The sequence below is a fragment of the Rhinichthys klamathensis genome, unplaced genomic scaffold, assembly GCF_029890125.1.
Source record: "Rhinichthys klamathensis goyatoka isolate OS25496 unplaced genomic scaffold, OSU_Roscu_1.1 h1tg000446l_1, whole genome shotgun sequence".
Taxonomy (NCBI): Eukaryota; Metazoa; Chordata; class Actinopteri; order Cypriniformes; family Leuciscidae; genus Rhinichthys; species Rhinichthys klamathensis.
The window spans coordinates 349802-364396 of record NW_026606941.1 but is presented as its reverse complement, the minus strand read 5'-3'; the positions used below and the strand labels follow the sequence as shown (position 1 = coordinate 364396).

The following is a 14595-nucleotide window of genomic DNA, read 5'->3' as shown; positions in this document are numbered from 1 at the left end:
GAATCTTGCCAGAAGTAGTAGGTCATCCGAGGACTTTTTGCCTACTGTTTTTCGAATAGGCCTACTATGTGTTCAAATATACTACTCTTTTAGCTTACTTTTTTATCATACTGTAGGGAAGTAAGTATTCAATTTCGGATGCAGCGTAACAACACTGCTTGGAGGTTGGTACACATAACAGCCACCCAAAGCAGCCTAGCAACTACATAGCAACACCCTAGCAACCATCCAAAACAGCATTGTAAAACTTTGGTAATCATTTGGTGACAAACACTACTTTTTCTCCAGAAAAGTAAAAGTTTCAGTTCTGTACTGCGACGATCTACTAGTTGATTTATGGAAGAGAGAGAGTTCTCCATCTATACGAAAACACGGTTTATGCATGGTTTTCCCCTCTCAAAGGTCTTGCCTTTTCATCTGTCTCCACCGTTTGTATTTTCTGCTTGTCAGCCCTTTTCAAACTCCACTATTGACACATCTCCAGACATGTCCAGGCATGCTAGAACTTGTTGACCTGTGCACGTCTGTAATTTATTTCCAACTTCCTCACAAATGTCCCTATGTTTCGCATGACTAACTTTGACATTACGCACATTTTCATGATTATGAACAACAATTTTTCCATTAGATATAAAGTATTTGTCAGTGATATTCTTTGAGATAATTCTCACAAGAGTTATTGAGTTGTTCTTTCTGAAATATCCTACTGACATTGCTGGAATTGATTTAGTGAGACAGAGAATCAGCACAGAGGTACGTTTGATGAGCTGCTTGTGTCTGAATGTAACTGCAGCCCTCCTTTTCCTCTTGATTGCAGTGGAAACAGATGGTTCTGCCTGATTCAGCCCACTGGCAACCAGAGATCAGCACCTTTTCTCTCTCAAATACAAATAATCAGTCCATTTGTGATGCAGCTCCATATCACTATTGGAAATACAAAAATAACAAAGCAAAACATCTACCAAACAAAAAATGTATGTTACTGGTAAAATAAATTTGATAACCCATGACTATGGACATTGGCCATAATTGTTGATAAGCCAATCAGGCTACAGTGGACAGTTGAAATAAAAGGCTTTCCATGACTACAAGCAAGTTCGTGGCAGATATCCAGGTTATTCAAAGCACTGTGTGAATGATTGCCTGGCTTGCGGGGCATTGTTTAGTGTGCCTGCCCATGTAGCCCATTTTGACAATAATTTACGGGATTGGTCTTTGCTTAGAGATGCACTCGCAACAGTGAGCATGGACCACTTAGTGACAACATTGTGAAGAGACTCCCTCATTGGAATACGACAATAATCATATTTTATTGAGCTCCTAAACGGGTAAGGAATTAGGGTAACCCATCATTGATTCGTGACGATACTGAATTCTACACTTAACAAACATTTTTGGTAATTTCTTTTTAATAGATGGTTTTGGCAGTAATATTATCACTTAAGATTGACTTTACTGTTTTTATGTTGTGGGTACCAGAGACACCAATGATGTAAAGGTAAAAAATAATATTATTAATTTTGGAAAATTACCAATTGTTTTCTCTTTAAATTCTTTTAAAATTGTCCTCTAACCTATTTAAATTCCTTTGACAGACGTTTTTGAAGCTTTAACCCTCACAAATTAGGCATGAACTTATTTAGAAACGACGTTGTTATATAGTATAGTGGCAATTGTTTCCGTTTGGTGTCAATTTCACCAAAACCTATTCGAAAAAACTAAAAATGATATTGATCAAATTGATTTTTAAAAAGTCTGCTGGGGTTTCTGAGACACATAATATATATGTAATATTTTATGTGTAAGACGTGATGAATGTTATCAAGTTGAAATTTAATTTTTAATCCATTCTGACAAAAAATTTAAATGTCAGGAAGTATCACACTGATACGTAAATATATTTGTATTCAATATATTGTAACACAATTAAGACAATGTATGTGCTCCTCTGAGTAACTTTGAAGTTCATGTTGAACATCTCTGACTCAAGAGTGATTTTACCTTGTTCATTCTTGCTGCTCATGGTGCGGAAGCTGACGGTAAGGATGTGCTCATTCAATTATTTTATCTGAGTGAGGATGTAGAGCTTGCTGTTCTTTTCTAGTGACTCAGAAATGAAAGACTCATTTGTACTCTCTCTTCTACCCATACCTGTACTTTCACGTTTCATCTCCTCTCATTACTTGCTGTAACTACATGAGTGTAGAGCAGTAAACTGTGGTGTGTGTGTGTATATGTTTTGGCACATAGATTATTATCACTCAAGAGTGGTGTGGAGGCAAAGACCGTGGATGGGAAAAGGCAGAAGAGCAGTGAACCGAACCTGAGGTGTGGTACACCGTTGACTCAGTCTGAGGACTCTAACAACATTTCACTGTACAGACAGGTGGGAACTTCCCTGACGGTCCTGATCAAAAAGTGTTTCATACATTAAAAAGCACGTCATTCTCTTAAATAAGCTCTTCGGGTTGGCTTCCATGAAACACCTTAAACCTGGTGCAATAGTAATGGTTTTCAATTGTTATCATCATCTGCAGTTGATCTAGGTCTGGACTCAAGAAGATGTGTCTCGAAAACCATTCCTTTGAGTCTGGGCGAATAAACCATTAACAATTGAAATTGATATCCTCTTGATTATAAAATATTACCATGAGAATAGAAACCTCAGCAAAAGAGATTCATAAAAATGAATTAATGTTTTTTTGATTAGCATCTCGAGGGCCTTTTTCAGTCATGAAATGTGTCATTTTATTGGGCATATCTAACATTCGCAAAAAAATCCAACAAAAACCAAACAACTTTTTTTGTGTGTGTGTGCCAATAGATCAGTTCCAAACAGTAGTTTGATGGTATTTTGGTAAATTTTTTCCTTCACGAACAACTTGCAAAAGTGCAAAAACATTCAAATTTAGGACTTTGGCTTGACTGTTTTACAATTTGAGCTTTTAATTCATAGATCTACTTTAGAAACACGTTTTGTCACTCTCAATTCATATTGTCACTCTCAATTCCTTAGTCTGACCTTTTTAATGGCCTTACTGTAAACACCTTTTGAAGTGATTTTGTTGGACACAAATTCATAGGGCCTGGGACAAAATTGTAATGTTAGACCCCAGCCCCAATTTGAGCTTTAAAATTAATTTAGTAGGTCCCCTTCACAGGATCTGGGACAATGATGGTGTCCCTGATAGTGGTTTGTACTATAACTATTACATCTCAAATGCCTTTTAAATTAGATCCATATAAATGTTTTTTGATCAAGGAAATTATTTAATTTAGAAACCTGTGTCTTTGAGGAAGCTATAGTAAAATTTTAGTTTGTGTTATTGGGTGTAAGGCCCTTAGTCTCACACTGTAAGAATTCAATCATTGAACTTGCATGACCCCTTTTACAGAGTTTACCTTCCTGTAAGTTCACATATTTTTCCAACAAATACATGGGTAATTAATTCTCAAGAACTGATGTCTTTTGTGCCTCAATGACTTACTACAGATATAATGAACAGGATACTGAACTTGAGACTTTAATGCCCAAGAATGTTCAAAATCACTTTTTGAACAAGGCTATATATCGATACAATGTGATTTGTCTCCTCACAGTTTTCTTCATCATGGCCAATCAGCCTTTACCGCTGTCACAGGAGACTTTAGCTCAGTTCAATCGCTCCCTGGCCACAGAACCAGGTACCTCAGGGCCTCCAAGGAGACGTCTGGGCTCCATCTCCACCCGCCGAAGCTCCAAAGACCAATCTAAGGACCAGCCCCACCACAGACCCCTGTTCCTCAGGGGCATGACTGGTCTCTCGTCAGAGTCATCGTTCCTGAGCCCCAACGTCAGCACTTCTCACATCTCCATCGGCAAGCGGTTCTCTTTCGCCGGCTGGCACCAGGGAGGAAGAGTGAGCTTCTCTGGACTCTACCTTCCCCAACCCATCCAAGAAGTCTATGTGGAGAACACCTACAGAATGGGACCAGAACCAGGGTGCCACTTCAGTGCCAGCAGGACCCAGCAGATATTACAGGCCACTTTGGATAGTTATTTGGAAGGTGTGAATTACAGTCCTGACAGTTGTAGCCAACTGTGTCAGATGTTAGCAGATCTAGTTCTCAGTAAGCTAAAAGATGTTAATCCGCCACGATATAAACTCGTGTGCCAGGTGGTGGTCGGGCAGAATGATAAACAAGGTATAAGGGTGGCCAGCTGTGGCCTGATCAACCCCAACACTGACAACTTCACATCTGCTGTTTTCCAAAATCACTCACTGTTTGCTGTGGCTATGATACATGGTATGTACTTTGAATGAAAGTTAAATCAACATCTCTTATTTCGTGTGTACAAAATGCACACCTTTAAAAATTCAAGATATAAAATAAATACTGGTCACATAATTACACAAAATACAGCACTGGTCATCTGGTTTGGAATATTACATTTTTTAAATGTTTTTGAAAGAAGTCTCTTATGCTTACCAAGACTGCATTCAAAGACACAGTTAAACAGTATAATACTGTCAACTCCAGAATTATTGGCAGCTTTGGCAAATAAGCGGCTGTGAAAATAAATCTGCATTGTTTATCCTTTTGATATTTCATTAAAAAAACAATTCACAAAATTCTAACCTTTCATTGAAGTAAAACAATTGAAAGTGGGGGGAAACTCACATTATGAAATAAATGTTTTTCTCCAATGCATGTTGGCCACAATTATTGGCACCCCTATAAATTCCAATGAGTAAAATATCTCTGAAGTATATTCCCATTTATATTTGTTATTTAAGCGCACCATGGGTAGAATCCCATTTCCACCATCAGGGCAATAATTAAGAAGTTCCAATCAACTAAAGAGGTTACAAATCTGCCTGGAAGAGGACATGTGTCTGTCTATAGTGTCTTAATGCACGGTGAGGAGGAGAGTTTGAGTGGCCAAAGACTCTCCAAGGAACACAGCTGAAGAGAGATTAGTTGAGTCTTGGGGGTCAGAATGCTAATTTTCTTTTTTTAATCAAACAGCACCTACATCACCATGGGAGGGTTTCAAGAAAAATCCTCCTCACTCATTCAAAAACAAACGCCAGCATATTCAGTTGTTAGACATGACATGAACTTCAAAAGGGACCTGGTTCTGTGGTCAGACAAAGCTAAAAAAATATATAGCTGCAAGCAGCAATTAATGGTGTTCAAGCATTTAAGGCCTTCATGCCAACAATGGTGTTTGGCTCTAAGCTGAATCGAAATGTAGGTCTGAAACTATAAAATATCCACGATGGAGAATACGCAAATGATATAAATCTATAGTTCCATTCAAAATCAGTTGTTCTCCATATCTACACAGTTTTTCAAACGGTCTAGGAGTAATGCACAATTTAGTTCTGTAGGTTTCAGCTTTCAAGTCTCTAGGCCTTACGGTTTGATTCTAAGTCAAACGGTCTAGGAGTTATGTGCAATTTAGTTCTTTTAGTTGCCGTAGAGCCACCTATGGGCCAATCGGGGTCATACTCTGATAGTTTCTCCCCAAATTGAGGCCTAACATCTGGCCAGGTTTCAAGTCTCTAGGCCTTACGGTTTGGGCTGCACGATGCGTTTTAGGGGATTTTTTTTTTTTTTCAAAAAAATCCTAACAATTACAATAGGTTTTCAGCACTTCGTGCTTGAACACCTAATAAGAATGAGACCTTTTTGACAGTTATAGCGCCACCTATGGTCCGATCTCCATGAAACTTTGCACGCTTCTTCACCATGTTATGACACATGTGCTCATCAATTTTTGTGAAGTTCTGAGTTTTCCTTTAGGATTTATAGGCTTTCGACTGTATTTTGTCACGGCCCTTTTCTAAATGACCCTGTTACAGCCACCCAAATGCTAAAGTTAAACTTTTTTTTTTTTTTTATAATTATTGATCTAGAGAGTCCAGAGAATTGCCCTAGACTGTTTTGGTTCCGATCGGGCGAAAAACCAGGGACTAGTTTGCAAAAGTAGTTTTTGGACAAAATTCGACATAGCAGAAAATTTTTCCTGCCTAAATCAAGCCAAGGATCAGTGGTGTAAAGACCTTGATTCCAAGTCAAACAGTCTAGGAGTTATGCACAATTTAGTTCTTTTGGTTGCTGTAGCGCCACCTATGGGCCAATCGGGGTCATACTCTGATAGGTTCTCCCCAAATTGAGGCCTACCATCTGGCCAGGTTTCAAGTCTCTAGGCCTTACGGTTTGGGCTGCCCGATGCGTTTTAGGGGATTTTTTTTTTTTTTTTTTTTTAAATCCTAACAATTACAATAGGTTTTCAGCTCTTCGTGCTTGAACACCTAATAGAGAGCTTTTTGGCAGCAAACCCACCAGATGGAATAAAAAAAATTTGCCCACGGTTAAATATACAGCTGGATATTTAATGTTGTGGGCCTATTTTTTTGCTGGATGTCCTGGACATCTTGTTCAGATATGTGGTATCATGGATTCTAGCAAATACCAACAGATAAATCAAAACCTGACCGCTTATGCTAGAAATCTTATGTGCCAAGGTTGGATCTTCCATTAGGACAATGATCCAAAACAAACATCAAAATCAACACTAAAACATGCCACTGAACACAAAACGAAGCTTCTACTATGACCGTCCCAGTCCCCTCCCTGAACCCTATAGAAAATGAGTGGGCTGAACTGAAGAGAAGCACCAACATGGAGCTGGGAATCTGAAGGATCTGGAGATGTAAGGAATGGTCTCTGATCTCGTCAGATTCTCTCCAAACTTATCAGGCATTATAGAAGACGACTCAAGCTGTAATCTTAAAAAAAAAAAAAATATTCCCCCACTTTCCATTTATATATATATAATTTTTTTTACATTGTTTCTCTTTTAAAAATGAAAAAAGAAACTTAATCATGACACAGAACATTTATATTTTCAATAAACTTTATTCCCCCCACTCTCCCAATACATAAAAAGTGATCATACTGAACATTTCCCAGTGTTGACAATTATGTTACATCAATAAATAAAAAACTATAAATAAAAAAATAAATAGAACACGTGCCACAATTAATTAATAATACTAGTTAGGATTTGTCTGAGAGTAATGGCTTTCACAATGTTGGTATTCTAAACACATCACTTACAGCCATGGTCACAGTTTTAAGGACATTATGATTACTTATGGAGCATGTCAAGTAAACAAAGCTGGAGGCACACTGAATACATAGTCTTTTTTTCCCCTCAAGTACAGACATTAGGGATATATTAACTTTTAAGAGCAAAAAGCTTATATCAGGTGTGTATTTGTAGTGTTTCCCCCCCCCCCCCCCTCCTGCCTAATTTGCTTGGAAAACCGAATATGAAGACTATATAAAGCCCGTCTCATTCCCTTTTTGACTCAAGCTGGAGATTCAGGGCCATTATTGCACAGAGGAATCCATCAGAAAGGCACTTTAGTCACTCCCACTCCTAACTGCTCCTCCATGAATTACAGTTCCACCTCAGCTATTCACCTCTGCCATCTTTAAAACTAATCTCATTAAAAGAATAAACCATTTGGTGTCCATAGCTCTTCTAGTTTGTGTACCATTTAGTGAAATAAAAGTCTTAAAAAAAAAAAAAGGCCAAGTGATCGAGCATAAAAAGCCAAGCCCATCTTGCGCAGTGCATGAGACACTGTGAGCAAAAGCAAGACGCTTTAGAACCCTGTGAGTTGTATGCCATCTGCACTTCAGTCTAGCTAAAAATCCAAATAAAATGAACGGGCTCAAATTTTGGTTGTGCACACTGTGACTCAAGCTGGTAGTGTGATACTGTTGGTGTAGGCTCAGTTGCAAAAATAAAAAAAAGAATAGTGCACCATAGTTCAAAGAGGCCAGCTGATGACCAAGGACAGGAGATCTTCGTGGCAACATGGAAGCTTCCCCTGATTTTCTTTGTCATAGTCCTTTTTTGCTTCCCAAATTGAAGCGGTAAGCAGCAAATCGTAATACGAAGCAGAACAGCGGTTCCGCGGGGTTCATTATGCGTTGGTGTAGTGCTGGAGAAGCTGCACCACGTAATGAAGCCGCTGCCGGAGCTCCGGAGAGCAGCCCCATTCGGATAGCACGTTCAAAGGGTAGGAATAAGAGACGCGCTCCTTGCTGATGTACGTCAGCAGGTACAAAGAGTCCGAGGTCTTGCTCAGGATGATCTTCGTGTGGTCCGTGTAAAAGTTAACCTGGGAAAGAGAGCAGAATCAGAGGGAAACGTTATGAGCTGCATCGGCCAAGCAAGGTCAGTCGTTCAATTTTGGTCAGTGGCCAAATAGTCAATGTTTCATCTGTCGTGCCTGCACAATCAAAGACTCACCTGTAGGGTTCGGTTGTCAAAGAGCATGACTAAGGCGTGATCAGTCTTGATCCACTGCAGCAGTAATGGAGAAGAGCTTGGAGGTGGCTGGTTCTCACCATTGACGTCTCCACCCTACAAAAAGGAAAACTTATTTTAAAACTATAAAACTTTATATACATTTAGAAATAGCTTTATTTTATAAAGATTAATGATTTAAAATAGGATTTAAATATTTAAAATAAGACAATAATCATTAAAATATTTTATTTTTTTAATTAATTTTTTTATACAATACAATATGGTTAAAAGGTTAGTGCTGAACTTAAGTTTAATTCATTTAAAATGTTTTAAATATCATTTAAAATGTTATCTTAGATTATCTTACAATTCAAATGTTTAAATTATGGACCAATTTATGGACTTACCTCCATAAGATTCTGCTCCATGTAGTTAGCCATCAAATCCACTATGTGTTTTTGATTCTGGAGCTTCTCTGGTAAAGCGTCAGCTGGAAAGCTGAAGTGTTTGTTGTTTGTCAGACAGTAATGTACAGTCCTGCAGAAGAATAAAAAATAAAGGAGAATTAGAATTTCACGACTAAAAGTAAAGCTTAAAGCATTTGGTCGAAAGCAGAGACTTTGTAAAGGGTAAAGCACTCTATGTGGGTCAATCAGAGCTCAGTCCAAAATGCCAAACTGGAGGCTCATTAGAGAACAGAAAGCAAGCTGACGTACCTCCGCTGGTCACACAGGCTCAGATGAGTGCCTTCGTTGAAGAGTACGCCGACATTTTGATTGGAGAGTTGGTAACCGAAGCCGTATTTGTTGGAGTAGTCGACCCACTTGGTTACCCAGATAAAAGGCTTGGTTTTAGAAAGGCAGGGAGGGTTTTTTGAAGCTGGAAGAGGGAAGGACAATATTTGAGAACATGATCAATGGCCTAAGAGTAAACCTTGAAAATGGCCATCGCTTAAGCACCTCGGTGTGAACAGAGTGTGGGAACAAACCTGTTGGCATGGAAGACAAGCAGCTGTTAAGAACCTTCATGGCAGATTCGGCTACAGCAGCAGGGGTCGGGATATCGTCACAAGCTGAGGGGAAAAAGGAAAGAATTTTTTATTTATATACAGGCAGAAACAAAACAGTACAAAAAAAATATATATAATTTTTGTTGTGTCATGGTTATACATTATATGCATGTAAACTGTCATTCAAACATTTTTTTTCATGTTTTTGAAAGAAGTCTCTAAAGTTCTCCAAGGATGCATAGGAATACAATGAAAACATTAATATTATGAAATATTACTACAATTTAAAATAAGAGTTTTCTTTTTTAAATGCAAATTTATTCATGTGATGGCAAAACTAAATTTTCAGCATCATTACTCCAGTCCATTATCAATGTTGAAAACAGTTGTGCTTTGTAATGTTTGTGGAAACTGTGATCATTTATTTTAGGAATTTTTTTAAGAATAGGAAGTTCACCTGACCCTAAACTTTTGATTGGTAGTGTAAATATAAGAAGAGAGGTATAACTAAAGTGCCAGCCAAATATATGAAGTGTAAAAATGACACGTCATCTTGCTGCTAAACTCAGCAAAGAAATAAAAAACTAAGTAGGGCAGGATGATTTTGGACAAACTTGTTTTTAATAGCTGCCTCTGAAAGCCTGAGGGGTTGTGTCTATATAAAATAGGCCTCACACATGCACATCCAAAACTATTTACTGCTGTATGTCTGAGCAAATCAGCCGTTACGGTCCCTTACCATCAGTGCTGCTGGCGACGGTCCCTTTGAAGGAGCGCGATGCAGACTTCCGGGACTCCTCCTCGGCCGGGGTGTCCAGAGGGCCAGAGCTTGCCAGTTGAACCGTGGGAGAAGTGGCCTAAGAGGAAGTCACAATGTTTTTACAATCATAAGTACTTCCTTGTACTCCGTTATAAGCAATCATCATGCACAGTGGACACTCATTTTCCAATCTCATGTCTCAAGCTTAAAAGATCTATTTGTCATGCGATTAATATGTGGGTTTGGTCAGTACGGAGTTATTCTGAGACATTCAGCACAATAGTTGGACTACTGCACTCATTATTCATCTACAGCGGCTTTCAAAACACGTCCCCACAGAGCCCACTTTAGCTATGGTGCAAAACTGCATGCACAGACGCAGCTTTCTACGACAGTCATGAGTCAGCCGCGGAGCGGAGACGCTATTAATACGCACTAATGCACATAACTGTAACATGCATTATTACCTCGTTCACTCCCATTGTCTTGTAGCTCATCTGCCGACCGATGGAGTGTTTCACCATGCCTGACACCAGTTTAGAAATGTCATCTTTCTCCTCACAAGGGGTCTTTTCAACAGCTGCAATGACAATTTTAGGTCAATAACAGAAACTAAGGTTTCATTCCAAACCAGTGTTATTGTTAACTGAAACTATTAATGTTTTCATCAAATATTTGATGAACTTAAACTTAAATTAGAAATGTCGGCTTGGCAACCACCTGAAATGAGTTGAAGTACTAAATTGACTAAATACTAAAATTAAAATAATCTGGAAACATAAAAATGCAAGCCAATAAAGATAATAATAATAATAATATGAAAATAATATTAAAATAACACTATTCCAAACATCTCAAATAGAAAGAGTGGTTCGAATAGGTACATACCTTTTGATTTTTTCTTGCCAAAGAAGCTTTTAGCCATCTTGGTGAAGAACTTCTTGGCAGGGCTGGGTGGATTAAGCTCAGGCACCATCACACAGCTGCTGGGAGGGAGTTTTTCTGGAGTGAAGCCCTGAGAGAGAAAACACACACAAAAAAAAAACAGATTAGAGGACTGCCGAATTAAAATAAGGAACTGGTTAAGAAAAGTAAACACTTAAACCTGCTCTTTATAATCAAGTTAAAAGGAAAAGGTTTAAATTGCATTTGGATACTGATGAATGATTACTAACCTTTGTGAAATACTCGTGGGCCAGTATCTGATCCAGCGTAAGGCGGTCACAGGGGTTTTTCTGAAGGACTGCGGAGATCAGCTTCTGTGCAGCTGGAGTGAGGGATGGAGGAAGGCTGTATCTCACTTCCTTAATACACTTGTAGGTCTCTTTCAAGTCTAAGGTTTCAAATGGTGGATTCCCACATAGGAGTGTGTACCTAAATAGACAAGAAAAGAGCTTGTCATCAAGGCTGTCACATCTGAAGCAACATAAATCAGATAGGGACTTTCCATAATGTAAATAGTGTATTAATATATAAGACAACAGAAATTTCCAATCTTTTGGATCAGACCTAAAAAAAATTCCCCCTGAGATTGTAAGTTAATATTCTATTTAAGAACACATTTGGATGTTCAAGGTTCTCTGATGACCAATTAACAGTCATGTGATATGCAAGTAAACAAATGAAAGAAATAATAATTTAGTAAGCATTTTATTTTTTATTTTTTTTATTTTAAAAATGAACTCGCAAACCCCCTGCAGTTTGGGATTCCCTGGTCTACACAATAACCATAAAATGGTCTAAAGTAGACTTGAAAAGACTTACATTACACAACCCAGCGACCAAACATCTGACTCTGTCCCATGGCCTTGTCGGTTAAGGACCTCTGGTGCCAGGTAGTTTGGAGTCCCGCAGATGGTCCTGCAAAAAGAGCATTTTATGTCAGCACACTGATCATGTGCATTTTTATGAAAGTTATTGAGGATAAAAGGCAAGCAAACTCACTTCTTCCTCTGCTCGACTGTCTCCAGCTTTGCTGCCAGCCCGAAATCTCCTAATCTCAAATCCATGTTCTCATTCACAAAAAAATTACCTGAAAAAAAAAAAGTTATAGCACTGTCAAACCAACTGAACTTAATGGATGTCATACTAGGATTAAAACAGCAGGCAAAAAAAAAAAAAAAAAGGTCAAAAACAATACCTAGTTTGAGGTCTCTATGGAGGATGCCTTTGTTGTGGAGGTATTTGAGCGCAGATATGATATGTCTGAGGTAGTAACGGACTTCTGGATCTGTCAATGTATGTCTTGCTTTCCAAATGTGTGCCAGAGACTGAAAATATGAAGCACAGGATTAGAATCAGGGCCTTGTTTTCACCAAATGTGAACATTAGAGGTCTGTCCTTAGTAAAGCAGCTCACCTTTCTGCTGCAGAGTTCAAGGAAGATGTAAATGTTGTCTTGGTCCTCAAAATGATGGGAAAACTTCACCACATGCTTGTGTTGGAGGCTTTTGTGGAGCTCGATTTCATTAATGATCTGTGGGACAAAACCGATGAATATAAATATTAAAGGAGGAAGCTGGAAATATAACGATTCACATGTGCACTCGGTTATTATCCATTTACCTTCTCTCTCTGGTGTGGCTTCGAGACTCTGCTTTGAGGAATAACTTTCACAGCATACATCTTGTTGTTGGCAAGATCCGTCATCTCATAACATCGTGCAAAACCACCCTAGAAACAAAAGCCATAATAATCAAAATGTGTCAACAGGTGATTAAATGCAGGTCCCTGTTCAACGGTCTCAACTCAATGACTGTAAGCAACTAACTAGTTTTTCAGACAAAGACAATCTGTTTAGAGATTACCAGCATGTTTGATTCATATTTTCCACATGACTGATGTCAAGAATGCGGTCTAGGCAGCCAGTTATGAAGGTGTTCAATATGTACCGACCAGTACCGACAGTATCTGCAAACTGGAATTGATTTTAAGGGGCATCTTCACCCTTTGCACCATTTATATGTTTAAACAGCGTGTCATCCATTTAGCAAATGCTTTAATAGAAACAGAATTGTGGCCATTATCTATAATTTTTTTTTATAAAAAGCACATGTTCTGTTAGATTTTTTAAAATTAGGTTAAAATTAAGTTAAACACAGCTCTCTAACATCAAGGTCAACTATTTTTGTAGCTGTTGAAAAGTTTTATTTTGCGGGAGATTGTACCAATTATCAGTAGACCAATAAAGTGGCAATCAGTAAACCAGCCGTCATATCGGATTCATTTTAAATCTGCAGAAAACACCTGTGTTCCTTTAAAAAAAAAAAAGAACATGCAAATATTTTTTTTAAACAATTTGTTCACCTCCACGTTTCAAATATATCGGGTAATTTCTACCCCAATCCCTAGTTAATTTCTGACCCTGGTCCCAACACATGTACAAAGGAATGACGTATTCTTTTCCCACTAGACCATCCTTACAGCATCGCACCATGATGCGGCACTTTATAAACTGGGATTGATGATGAGACTTCTAATAAATCAATCGTCTAATTAGAATAAGAGCATTGTTTTGGAAACATGAGAGGGAAACTGACAGTGGTCATAGGTTCCACTGATCATAAGCAATGCAGCATCATTTCCATTGATGCATTGATTAATTCAGTCATTCATCTCTTTCCCCGACATCGGATCAAGTCTGGAATCGTATTAAAAATCCAGTCAATTCCAAAATTGCAAAGAGTGTCTTTGCATAAAAAAACATATGTAATTGATCAAAATTGGAAGACAACACGGTCTTATAACCGGCAGGTAGGTTCTAGAATCACAGACAGGGCGGGTTGCGGTCCAGTGGTTCTGGTGCACCCATGAACAGCTCCCAAAACCAGCCGAGCACTCACGAGACCGACACATTGCGCACCGTGCGTCCACGTTAGAGCAACATATGACAAATGGCATAATTTATTCAAAAGATTAGCTCCGATGTATTGCGTAAATATAAAAGAGTGGTACCTTTCCCAAAAGCTTTCCTTTACAGTACGATCTTCCAGACTTTGCGTCAACCACCACCTGGGCGACCTCCGTCTTAACGTGCTCTGATTTACTCCGGTTCGGCTTGGCGGGCGGTTGAGCCGCTTGAGACGGTTTGAACAAATCCGGATTCATCATTTTACAGGAAAGACGCTGCGCTGTGGTAAAACGAGCAGGATCCATTCATCAATACAGATCCTGCGCCTTAGAAAATAACCTCCTTTATGTGAAGTTTTAAAGTTCCTTTATGTTAACCTCCAAGTTCTCTAGTCCTGTGAATCAAACATGCCCGGACGCCGGAGTCAAGCAGTATATAAACTGTTCGTGACGTCATGGTCACAGGCGGGGCCGAAAGACAACGACGTCTGCAAAGAATCAACGTCATTGGCTGGTGGAGATTCAATCAAAGATCAGAGAGACGCATAATAAGTGCTGGAGAAAAGTGAATGAAAACCTGAGAACACATCATCCAATCACGGTTGACGTGATTATGGATCTCTGGATGACTTGCACTGGATGGTGTATTAAAAGTGTTTCT

The 14595-nt window shown here is 38.7% G+C and overlaps 2 protein-coding genes across 3 annotated transcripts; one reads left to right on the top strand and one right to left on the bottom strand.

The window, feature by feature from the left end:
• The first annotated feature begins 1200 nt into the window (after window positions 1–1200).
• On the top strand, window positions 1201–4403 carry LOC130071534 (dynein light chain Tctex-type 5-B). 2 transcript variants are annotated; one of them, XM_056236404.1, is made up of 3 exons: window positions 1201–1328; window positions 2251–2328; window positions 3601–4403. In XM_056236404.1, the coding sequence occupies exon 3, from the start codon at window positions 3612–3614 to the stop codon at window positions 4302–4304; it is 693 nt and encodes a 230-aa protein (XP_056092379.1). In that variant the 5' UTR covers window positions 1201–1328; window positions 2251–2328; window positions 3601–3611; the 3' UTR covers window positions 4305–4403. The 2 variants fall into 2 exon arrangements, with proteins under 2 accessions (XP_056092379.1, XP_056092378.1); XM_056236403.1 differs by having other exon boundaries at window positions 1203–1328; window positions 2251–2386.
• Window positions 4404–7289: 2886 nt separating this feature from the next.
• plk3 (polo-like kinase 3 (Drosophila)) lies at window positions 7290–14292 on the bottom strand. The gene is made up of 15 exons (XM_056236402.1): window positions 14040–14292; window positions 12651–12758; window positions 12445–12561; window positions 12227–12356; window positions 12031–12118; window positions 11851–11946; window positions 11262–11460; window positions 10975–11101; window positions 10554–10666; window positions 10066–10183; window positions 9306–9389; window positions 9034–9196; window positions 8725–8854; window positions 8318–8431; window positions 7290–8186 (listed from the first exon to the last, which is right to left on the bottom strand). Exons 1-15 carry the CDS (start codon window positions 14238–14240, stop codon window positions 7989–7991), a joined length of 1986 nt encoding a protein of 661 aa, XP_056092377.1. The 5' UTR covers window positions 14241–14292; the 3' UTR covers window positions 7290–7988.
• Between the last annotated feature and the right edge of the window lie 303 nt (window positions 14293–14595).

Excerpts from the sequence above, each read along its gene's own strand:
- LOC130071534 (XM_056236404.1), top strand. The coding sequence starts at position 3,612 with ATGGCCAATCAGCCTTTACCGCTGTCACAGGAGACTTTAGCTCAGTTC.
- plk3 (XM_056236402.1), bottom strand. The coding sequence starts at position 14,240 with ATGGATCCTGCTCGTTTTACCACAGCGCAGCGTCTTTCCTGTAAAATG. Across the intron at positions 12,562-12,650 it reads AGCCACACCAGAGAGAGAAG|ATCATTAATGAAATCGAGCT; the intron begins GTAAATGGATAA and ends TTTGTCCCACAG. Across the intron at positions 11,102-11,261 it reads CCCACGAGTATTTCACAAAG|GGCTTCACTCCAGAAAAACT; the intron begins GTTAGTAATCAT and ends TTTCTCTCTCAG.